We start from the raw sequence: 12,022 nt of genomic DNA on the forward strand, positions 1-12,022 counted from the left end.
TAAATTTGGCTTTTATTACTAAATTTAGTCCACTCATAATTTTGAGTGTGTGAAGCGCACTCCAGGTCCAATCCCACTCCCCGACACCATTTGTTACGGCCAATTTGTACTATATGGTGTCCAAAAATTTTGTCCGGGGTTCCAAATCCCCACTCCTGACTACCAATTGTTACGGTTTTCCGCCGCCCTTCTCACCCTTACCAAGGGGGGATTAAGCCCCTTGTTCTTTCCGGGCTTGGCGGAACCGAGAGACTTGAAACGCCTCTTCCGGGCGAACGCAAGGTAGGGTTTCGGGACCAAGTTTCGCTCGTACCTAAATACCCACGCCGCCACGGAAGCGTGAACCAATAATCGCACGAGCCACGTGTAATTTAAGTCCACCGAGTGGATTGCATACCACGTGGTCCGTGCAGTCACCGTTAAATATTGGACCCCGATTAGAGCGGTTCTATTCGTACCACGCTTGGTCAATGAGGAAATCACAAGAACGATCGAATGGAAGGAAGAACACAGGTTTAATTATTATTCCCACACGTATGTACAATGATCGGGAGACGCAGAGACACAGAGCAGCACTTAAACAGTCATATACTTAACTCCCAGACGCGGGCCCATCACACTCACACAGGGAATTGCAGGCAAGTTGATGTTCAGGCCAAACGCGCCGACGTAGTCGTCCAGGAACGGCCCCGTCCGGCTCTCCACGGTCCCAGCACGTCCCGCGAAGAAGGCAAGCAGGCGGTGGAAGGATCCTCATAGTGCATCTCCTGAACAAAAGGCAGCCGATGAGGTAGGAAGGAAAACGTACGCGTTTCGGCGCGGCTGGCGGTTACACAGCGCGTTCACTCGCATCACTCAATGCACTATAACGGCTCGGCTTCAAGCTCAACCGAGCGTCACTTTCATATGAGCTCGTATCCTGGTTCATGCGCGTCTTCCTCCACTCAATGCCAACTCAGTCCTCGTACCTCAATTGCTGCTCGAACTCCACTGCTCACCGCACACTCTTTCAACTCGCGAGTCCCCCTGGGGGCTTTGCGCGACGGGTTATATCTACACGCCCTGAACCTTCTCGAACCTTCCAACCACGCCCTGTGACGCAGTGCTGCCACCACACCCTCTGAGCCCTGATTGGTGGCTCGCGCTTACCGTCAGCTCCTCTGCCGCCCTCATTCGGTCCCGCCCCGACCCTCCTAGGCCTGCCTCGTGTTAATTCGTGCCAAAAGAACCAAAGGCAGCACAAAGAGGCATGAGGCTAGGGAGGCGGGATAAGGCAATAGAAGTAGGAGGGATGATCACCAGCTGCACCGGTTAGTCCGCAATGGCCGTACCAAGTCAGCTAATCGGCTTAGGGCTGAGTGACAGCAACTGACAAATGTGCCTGTATCCAGAAGGCTAGTCAACCAACGACTGCTTCAAGCAGGCTATCGTGCCAGGCGTCCCCTGAGAAAGCCACGCCTGACCAGACAACACCGCCAGCGCCGATTGCAGTGGGCCAGAGAGCACCGTCAGGCAGCCAGGACACTGGAATCACGTGATCTTCAGTGACGAGTCTAGATTTCTGGTCTATCGTCAAGATGGCCGCGTCCGATTGTATTGTGCATGAAGCCTACAACAAAGATTGTATTGTGCCAAGAGTCCAAGCTCGAGGTGGTGGGGTGACCGTTTGGGCTGCTTTTCATGCAGGGGGCAAAACTGACCTGGTTGTTCTGAATAGAAACCTGAACCAGTTCAAGTACAGGGCCATTCTGGAAGAAACATTGCTTCCATTTGCTCGTGCAGCCTTTCAAGGAAACTTTGTCTTCCAAGATGACTATGCACGGCCTCATCGTGCTCGCATGATCCAACACTTTCTTGCTGACCGTGGTGTAGAGCATATGGAGTGGCCTGCCATGTCCCCGGATAGGAATCCGATAGAGAACTTGTGGGCAGAATTAACGCGTCAAATCGACCACTTGGACCAGCAGCCGACCTCTGTGCGTGAATTGCAGCAGGCTATTGTCACTGCATGGCAAGCGATTCCTGTCCAAACCTTGGCAAATCTCGTGAACAGCATGCCTCAACGTGTACGTGCTCTCCTGAATGCTCGTGGGGGTTACACGAAGTACTGAACTGTAATTTTACTGTCCGTAATCCCAGTCGTAATTAAACTTTTGTTTTTGTTAAAAAAAATTTTTGGCGAATGTGCAAAATAAAGAGATACTTCTGGAAAACGTACAGAAGTTTAACACAGTACTGTCCATGAATTGAGTTCGATATCAGTTTCCATCACTTTCAAGGATCATTTTATTTGTTTCGAAATGTCAAATGTGGTTTTTGTTTCTTTTAAAGGTCACATTAACAAAATCTAGAATAATTTCAACATAATTCCAATGAACTTTTGGTTCTAAGACATCTTGAAAAGTAAGTTCACCCCCACAAAACAAATATTCCATATTAAATGCCAAGTCTGTAGGATAGATGCTAAAGCCTTCAGGCTTTCTGACTCAGTGGACACCTACATCACAAGTCGATCTCTTGAATTATTTGGTGTTGTCATCTCAGAGTCAGACAAAGAAGTATCACTGAGTTTTCTGGAAAAGGAGCCACACCTCTGGAACACAGACAACTCATACCAAGAGCTTGAGAAGAAGATACGCAGCATAAAGGTTATCAATGACTGTGCTGAGCGAGGTGTTGCTCTCATCCAAACATGCCATGACACTCTGACCAAGAATGAAGAGCAGAAGCAATTTGTGTTGAGAGTTGTGAAACTTCATCGTGAAAACTTTCCAGTGTCAACCAAAGCCATCTTGTCAAAGAAGTAGGCAATGTTTTGAAACACAAGTTTCTGAAAACAATGTTATGTAACATCATTCAAATTATGTGTATTCTGATGTTTACTTTGTTTTAATTGTTCTGATAGATTTGTTTTATCGTCTCTGATAGATATTTTATATTTTCTGATGGATGATTTATTTTTTCCGATAAATGATTTATTGTCAAATTAATACATGAATGTTTAATCTACTGTTTTGTTGTCCCCCGTCGCACCGCGGAGCGAAAGGGGGACTATGGTTTTCCCCTCCGTCCGTGTGTCCGTCCATCCGTCCATCTGTGCGTGCGTGTGTGCGTACGTGCGTAAGCGAAGGACCGCATTCGAATTTGGTGTGTGGGTGCAACCCACGTTAAAATCCAAGATGGCCACCGCCATGTATGTCTGAACCTTGTGAGCGGAATATCTTGAAAAATAAGCGAAGTACCAACTTCTAATCTGGTGTGTGGGTGTGTGTACGCATAAGGAAGAAAGCTATTGAAAATTGGGTCGCCACGTCAAAATCCAAATATGGCCGCCGCCATGTATGTCTGAACCTTGTGAGCGGAATATCTTGAAAAATAAGCGCAGTACCAATTTCGAATCTGGTGTGTGGGTGTATCTCGGCATAAGGAAGAAAGCTATTGAAAATTGGGTCGCCACGTCAAAATCCAAGATGGCCACCTTGCGTCTTCCACTTTGTCAACTCACATCACTTCACCGACGGGGGACCGAGGCGAAACGCTTGTTTTTAATCTTAATTTGACTTTATGAATGAACATTGAACAATGAACAATTGAACATACATGTACATTGTACAATGGCACATTGTACATAATTATTTATTAGTTCGCAAACAAACAACAACAATAACAATAATAAATAATTTGAGTAATTGAAAATAGATAATTATCTATGAATTGATGTATGATGCTAAAAATTCTGTATCTTATTATCCATTAAAATTTGTCAACATTTTGAGCAACCTCTAAATATTGTCCAATCAAGCTCAAATTTTCACCACAAACTACTTTCTTCAATAGGAATCGGGGCAGGCTTGTGGAGAAATGAAAATCCAATCTTCAAATTTTTGGACTATATATATATATATATATATATATATATATATTGTTACAGACGCGGTGGTGGATGTTAGTTTACCGAGCGGTTTGGTATGACCACGTCTGCACAGTTTACCCGATTATGTTCGAACGTTGACTAGTCGCGCTACGCTAGATCAATGAAGGAAAAGGACACAACGGCTGGATTCAAATGACACGACACCAAGGGTTCAGTTCTCAAGACCTCCGGAGGAGGTTATATTCGTTCGGAAGGTTAGATTACAACTACAAGAGGGACAGCATAGAAAGACAAGCACTTAGACACACTCTTATATTAACCCCAACAGACGACAGATAAACGGGACAAAACTGACTCACACGGGGATTGATGGCAAGGAAAGGCAGGATCGATGGCTCCAGGTGCACCTGGGCTCAGGGCAGAATCGACCCGGTTCGGTCCGGTCCAAAGATGCGGGGAGGTATCGTCGCGCTGGGGGTGGCGGTGGCTTCCTCTGCTCTCCGTAGTTCAGGCGCATCTGACCTCACATCCGGTAAGTCGCCGCGTATATCCGGCGGGGAGTGACACGCCCTCGGCTCGTTAGCTCCGCCCCAGATGGAATCGGCACGTTGCTTCTCATTGGGTGCGTGCGGGGGGGTTACCGGCTCCACCCTTGACGAGGGGCTGACAAGGAGCCCCTTCGTGGTAACCCCGTCGGAGCGCATGGTCATGGCGGCTAACCGAGCCGGTGTGAGGACGCACACTCCCCCCGCGCGCCGTTGTTGTAGTTGTTGTTGTTGTTTCATGGGGAAGATGGGAGGAGGTATGGGAAGGTCCTAAACTCACTACTGGTGCCATATAATCACATTCTGGTGCAACGAAGAGTCAGAATTAATGGAAACGAGTCCTTAACTGACATAGACTAAGAATAACTAGCAAGATGTCCGAAAGTTGTCTACGTGAGATGCGGTGGACCTGGGCACGACATTTAATGGGGGAAAAAGGGGAAGGTCGGTTCTACAGAGTGTTGTTTACAGACAATGGGACTAGGGAATGGGGGATTGGGGATAGTTGGGGAGTATTGGGGAAATAGGGGAATATTTACAAGCGGATATGGAGGCCAAATTCCATATTCGCAACTATATATATATATATATATATATATATATATATATATATATATATATATATATATATATATATGTATATGTATATATATATGTATATGTATGTATATATATATATATATATATATATATATATATATATATATATATATATATGTATGTATATATATATATATATATATATATATATATATATATATATATATATATATATATATATATATATATATATATATATATATATATATATATATATATATATATAAAATGCTTATTAGAAGTAACGTGTAACCTCTCTGCTCCCCGTTTCATTACTTTTTCTTGTTACAGGTGCTGAAGTTGCTAAATATTGTGCAAAATACCTCCCAGAAGTTATCCTTAGCCAACCAGCTTACTGCGAGTGCAAGCTACAGATGGTGAGCCACACATCAGTATGAGTCGGGCAGTTGTAGTTGTGGTTATTTAACTAAGATTTATAAACAGACTTCTTCCTAATTTTAAGTTGGTGGTTAGTTTATGCAAGCAGGTAGACGGTGTGCACGTGCAGGCAATGGCTAATAAAGGTGCAATTTTCCCCTCCTCGTATGCCCATCTGTTTCCTTTCATTCACCTCACCTTTACTCCTATTTACCCCAAACTGGCTTTCCTCTCCCAATCCCACTTGTGTTGATAGCATGCACGCGTGCATTACTGAAAGGAAACGTGCGTGCGCCGCACTTCATTTTAAAAGGACTTGCTGCCATAGAAAATAATAATTGTACCATTTGAAAACTAATAATCGATTTACTTGGAACAAAAATTCGTATCTGTTTAATTTTACAAGAGTACCTGTTTTAAAAGCCCCTTTTTCTTGGTTTTGAAGGAATCTGGTGTTGTATAATATGAAAAAAAAGATATATATTTATATGCAGTATATCAAAAAAAAATTATTATTGTATGTCGTGGAGCAAGTGGAACATGTCTTTCAATCCTGCCAATCTCACTCTCACTTTGTCTCTCTGAAAAGACCGTCTGGACAACCCTCCCATCTACTTTCTGAACAATCCTCTTGAAGAAGTTCTGTCACTCAAGATTTTGGGTCTCACTATCTGCCATGATCTTTCCTGGGAAAAACCACATTCCAAGCTGGCCTCCAAAGCCAGTCGCCGACTGGGCATCCTCCGTCGTGCGAAGTCCTTTCTGGGCACTTCTGAGCTCCTCACCACACAAGGCTTTCATCCGCAGCTCAATGGAATACTGTTCTCCCCTCTGGGCCGGTGCACCTGCCTCACACCTAGCTCGGCTTCACGCTGTAGAAACCAAAGCTTTCAGAATCATTGGAATCTCCCGCGATGAAGCTCATTCTGAGATCCTTTCTCTCTCTCACTGCAGGCAGGTTGGTGGTCTTTTTGTCTTCTTCCGACTCCTCTCCGGCCTTGCTCCCCCTACTCTGTCTGTGCTCCGCCCCCCCCCCCCCCCCCCAAATATTCCTTCAGGATACACAAGATGTGCCAGCAACCCTCTTCTGGTGAAACTGCCAAAATGAAGAGTCTCTATTCACCTTCACTCTTTCATTCCTCTTTACTCCCACCACTGGAACAAACTCCCTCACTCTCTTCAATCCCACTCCTCCCTCCAGGTCTTTAAAACAGCTGTTCACCACCATCTCTTATCTTCCCCTATCCAAAACCTTGATCTTTTCTACCCCCGTTAAAACACCCCAAATCCACCTCTTTAAATCCCCAACTTTTTTCCTGAAATTCCCAGAAGTGTTCATTTGCTTAAAACCGTGTACTCCTCCCCCAGCCCTTCCCCCTTCCAAAGATCTACCGACATCCCTGTTCTCTACTTTTGTTGTGCTTGTGTGCTTCCCCCCTTCCCCCCCCCCCCCCCCTCTTGTCTGCCGCTCCCTTCATTGCATGTTTTATGTGTCGGTGCATGTTTCCATGGTCAATGCGCTAGCTCTTACACGAGCCTCGATTCTGTATACAAAAAAAAACAAAAAAACATTTTTTAAATTAGTTATTTTTTACATTTTTATAATAATTTAATTTGCTGTAATTGCTTATAAACTGCAATGTTTATTTATTTTATCATTATGACTGCGTGTTTGTTCGATTATGCTCAGTTTTCCAGAGGTGTATGTTATGGGTTGGGTGTGGAGTGATCAGGCCATGCATTTGTCTGCCAGGCTCTAGAAAAGGCATTTCTCACAATGGATGCTCGCCTTACAGAGGAGGAAGTGGTGAAAGAGCTCGCGCTCATGGCCAACAGAGAACCCAACATGGACGGCAAGATAGCCGATGAGGAAGATGGTCTGTTCCACTGCCCCCATCCCTCTCGTTACCCCTCCTCCCCCCCCCCCCCCCCCGAAACCCCCAATGCCATTCAATTTGTGTTTTTGATACTTAATGTATTGTTTGGCTTAAATACGTATATGACGTACAGGAGTTGATGATTTTGAGACTAATGTCTTGGTGCATGCGTATTTGCATGTACAGTAGAGAACCATTCTAAAGAGTTGTGATTTTGAAGAATTATGACGAATATTTACCTCCGCCACCAAAGGTGGATGGAGGTTATGTTTTTACCCCTGTCTGTCTGTTTGCTTGTTTCTCTGTTTGTGAACAAACACATGCCTGGTGTTGCCAGCCAAACGCATGCCAAACACATCCCTGGTCATGCCTGGTGTTGGCTTAGCGGCTCGGGTGCCAGCTTCGGATCCTAGGATCCTGGGTTCGAATAAAAAACCACCTTTAGAGGCCATTTTTTCCCCGCAAGCGGGGGTTGGCCTTTTGATATCTCAAGCGGGGGTTTCCCCGCACTGAATTAACGCCAGGGGGGTTGACTCAGCCTGTCATCCTTCCGAGGTCGGCTAATTGAGTACCAGTTCACTGGTAATTCCCTGTTTGTCATAAAAGGCGTTAAACAGGGTTGGCGGCAGGAAGTGCATCCGGCCATAAAACATTGCTTCAAAAAGGGGACCAACAAAAACAACAACAACCACGGTGCCCGAAAAAGGCCAACCCCGGCTTTGCGGGGGAAAATGGCCTCTAAAAGGTGGTTTTTTTTCTTCTGTTTGTGAACAAAATATCTCAAAGTTGTGGACGGATTCGGACGAAATTTGGCAGAAATGTAGCGTATGTGACGAGGACGAAACTATTAGATTTCGGTGAAGATCCGGATTCGGATCCGGCTACTAGAATGTTTTAAGTGATTCTTCACCATTGGGAGATAGGGCCAAAACCTATACATAGCAGGATATCTCAAAAAGTTGTGGAAAGATTTCGATGAAACTTGGTGGACCGGTTGCGTGTTTGACGAGGAAGACTTGATTCGATTTCTGCGAAAATCCGAATGTGATTTAAAAAAAAATTCCAAGTGATTCTTCACTATTCAGAGATCGACCAAAAAACGATATTTTGCACGATATCTCAAACTTGTGGACGAGCTGCGTAGGTGGCATGAACATGCCGGTTAGACTTTAGTTTATGTCTGGACTCAGATCCGGCCGAATCAGTGGGATACCAAACATAAACTGTTCAGCCTGGTGGTGGAATGCGCTCTCACGAGTGCTGTTCTACATGACCACTGATATGTTGTGTTCATCCACCTCACCTTACGCACTCAGAGGAACAGGTGTCAAATTTGTCATTTTTGGGTGTGGGGATAGTTGGGTAGAGTTCCATGTATCATGTATTTTTCACTACAACAATTTATTCAAGGGAACGTACTATTTAATTATGTATTATTATTTTCCATATTGGGTGTCCTCATTTAGTGGGAAGAATTCTTGAGATTCTCCGCTCTGTTCAGTACTCTTTAAATCCTCTCCGCTCTGATGGCCTACCTGCCTCTCCGCTCTGTTCGGCCTGCCTGCCTCCCCGTTCTGTTCGGCCTGCCTGCCTCCCCGCTCTGTTCGGCCTGCCTGCCTCCCCGCTCTGTTCGGCCTGCCTGCCTCCCCGCTCTGTTCGGCCTGCCTGCCTCCCCGCTCTGTTCGGCCTGCCTGCCTCCCCGCTCTGTTCGGCCTGCCTGCCTCCCCGCTCTGTTCGGCCTGCCTGCCTCCCCGCTCTGTTCGGCCTGCCTGCCTCCCCGCTCTGTTCGGCCTGCCTGCCTCCCCGCTCTGTTCGGCCTGCCTGCCTCCCCGCTCTGTTCGGCCTGCCTGCCTCCCCGCTCTGTTTGGCCTGCCTGCCTCCCTGCTCTATTCGGTCTGCCTGCCTCCCCACTCTGTTTGGCCTGCCTGCTTCCCCGCTCTGTTCGGCCTTCCTGCCTCCCCGCTCTGTTCGGCCTGCCTGCCTCCCCGCTCTGTTCGGCCTGCCTTCCTCCCCGTTCTGTTTGGCCTGCCTTCCTCCCCGCTCTGTTTGGCCTGCCTTCCTCCCCGCTCTGTTCGGCCTGCCTTCCTCCCCGCTCTGTTCGGCCTGCCTTCCTCCCCGCTCTGTTCGGCCTGCCTTCCTCCCCGCCCTGTTCGGCCTGCCTTCCTCCCCGCCCTGTTCGGCCTGCCTTCCTCCCCGCCCTGTTCGGCCTGCCTTCCTCCCCGCCCTGTTCGGCCTGCCTTCCTCCCCGCCCTGTTCGGCCTGCCTTCCTCCCCGCCCTGTTCGGCCTGCCTTCCTCCCCGCCCTGTTCGGCCTGCCTGCCTCCCCGCTCTGTTTACCCTGTCTGCCGCCCCATCCTGTTATAAATGCTATGTATTAATGAGAATCTTTCTGAATGCATCGTTTTGTGAAAGTTTTTATTTTTTATTTTTGTCTGTTGACATTCATTCAACGTGGTTGGTGTAAACTTCTCATCTTATTAATTCTTGGTTGTTGCGGATCGTGTTGTATAACTAACTTTGACCTGCTTCTGTGTAGTGGACACTGCAGAAACTGCGCTGTTACATGAGGAGGCCACACTCACCATTGAGGAATTGATGCAAAGATATGGACGTTCCAGCCCATCAGCGGCTGCTACCAATGAACCATCCTCTTCGGATGTCAATGGAGAAGACATCGCAGCGGAAGACAGCGGCAAAAAGAATCGCGCTTCGGAAGTGCAATCCCAGGCTTGTTCCGCGAAGGAAAGTACACAAGCGAAGGAAAGTCCACAAGCGAAGGAAAGTACACAAGCGAAGGAAAGTACACAAGCGAAGGAAAGTACACAAGCGAAGGAAAGTACACAAGCGAAGGAAAGTACACAAGCGAAGGAAAGTACACAAGCGAAGGAAAGTACACAAGCGAAGGAAAGTACACAAGCGAAGGAAAGTACACAAGCGAAGGAAAGTACACAAGCGAAGGACACGGCGGGCTCTGCCTCTTCTGATACCACGGGAGCTTCATCTTCTGCACAGCATGGGCCCAGCCAACTTGTGGAGAAGTCTCGTTTTTTTGAAGAAAGCGATGAGGAAGTGGATAAAGAGAATCTAAAAAAGTGTGGTGGTGGTGATGATGATGAGGAGGATGAGGATGATGATGATGAAGAAGAGGAAGATGAAAATGGGAGTGAGGTGAGTAATATGAGACAGCCACTATGTATTCGTATCTTCAAGGCCTGGAATTGTGAATACATTGGAATATTTTAAACATGGGGTTCTTCTTCATTTCACACAAGTTAGTCTTCAATAACATGTTTTATCAATGATTATTACTGGACTAATGTGTTGAGAATTTTAGGCTGGAAATGCTATAACAGCCTATTTTTCTTGAGCAGGTGTCAAGCTCAAGCTTTTGTTCCGAACATAGCGCAATTTGAGATGAGGGGACTGACAGCATTCTAAAAGGTCAGGACCAATTGTGAAAGCAGGTTGTTGCCCTGTGTGTGAAGCGAAAAGTGGGGTTAAGCAATTGGGTCATTCTGTCTGTGTCTGTTTGTTTCTGTGTTTGTTGTTGTTGTTGTTGTTGTCTGTGTCTGTTTGTTTATAAACATTGGTCTATGATCAAGGAACAACTTGATTTCAATTGAATTTTATATTTGGACACGAAGCGGAACATCAACCTGCAGTTTAGCAGTAATTTGGCTCTGAATTTGGCAAATTGTATAGAATCTCGTCCTGATTGCACATGGGCAGAGAGGGGTGAGGTGATTGTTACCTCCGCCACCGAAGGTGGACGGAAGTTATGTTTTCACCCCTGTCTGTATTTTACTTGGCGAAATAAACTTTTCGAAGTATATTGATCGGTTCGGTTGGTTTGTTTGTCTGTCCACTCGCCTGCAGCCCAACACCCCACTGGATCATGGGGTGTGGCACTGTCGGTATCTATGCAGGAGGACGAAAGTCAGTCTTTGAGTCCTTGGTGCTTCCAGTCTTGCTCTATGAATGCGAGTCTTGGACACTTACCAAGGGCCAGAGAATGAGACTTAACTCCTTTGAAACCTAGTCTCTTTGGAGAAACCTTGGCTCTTGCTGGTCGGACTTTGTGTCCAACGAGCGGTTGCTGAGAGAGACCCAGATGAGATGTGTTACCTGTATGGTCCGTGAGCATCAGCTGTGGCTGTATGGACATGTGGCTCGTTTTCGGGATGCTGATCCAGCTCACAAGATACTCTCAGCAAGGGATCCTCATAAGTGGAGTCGGCCAACGGGCCGACCGTGTGCCTCGTGGTTGCAGCAGGTTGATCGGCATCTCAAGGAGCTAGGGGTGGGCCGGGCATCAACCTGGGGGATGGCCAGACGGAGGCCCCTGGGGTACCGTCGGAAAGTGGATCGGGCGTCGCACTGGTTCAGTGCATGCTCCCTTCCCTTACCTTACCTGACCTGACCTCATAAAGGGCACAAACAACAGGCACAAATAACTTTAAAAATGTAACATGTTAAATGGGGTGGTGTAAAAGACGTGTTAAATGGGGTTGTGTAAAAGACGTGTTAAATGGAGTGGTGTAAAAGACGTGTTGAATGAGGTGGTGTAAAAGACGTTAAATGAGGTGGTGTAAAAGACCTTGCGGTGCATTCACGGCGGTAAACTTCCAATTTTTTTTACTGCAGCCAATAAAACCTTGATTCTATTTCATTTCAATTGAATTATTTACTTGAACACTAACACCAATTGCCTTCTTGTCACTTCCAAAAACCTCCACTTTAGCAGTACTT

The 12,022-nt window shown here is 46.6% G+C and overlaps 1 protein-coding gene across 2 annotated transcripts in view; it reads left to right on the forward strand.

The window, feature by feature from the left end:
* The window catches only part of PPM1G (protein phosphatase, Mg2+/Mn2+ dependent 1G), a 73,677-nt gene that overhangs the window by 54,034 nt on the left and 7,621 nt on the right, over positions 1–12,022 (forward strand). For both annotated transcript variants that reach the window (XM_068124025.2, XM_068124026.2), the window contains exons 3-5: positions 5,311–5,396; positions 7,151–7,274; positions 9,810–10,441. In XM_068124025.2, the coding sequence (XP_067980126.2) occupies positions 5,311–5,396; positions 7,151–7,274; positions 9,810–10,441 (842 nt within the window). The remainder of the gene's footprint in view (positions 1–5,310; positions 5,397–7,150; positions 7,275–9,809; positions 10,442–12,022) is intronic.

The sequence above is a fragment of the Myxine glutinosa genome, chromosome 8 (assembly GCF_964187855.1).
Source record: "Myxine glutinosa chromosome 8, kmMyxGlut1.1, whole genome shotgun sequence".
NCBI lineage: Eukaryota > Metazoa > Chordata > Myxini > Myxiniformes > Myxinidae > Myxine > Myxine glutinosa.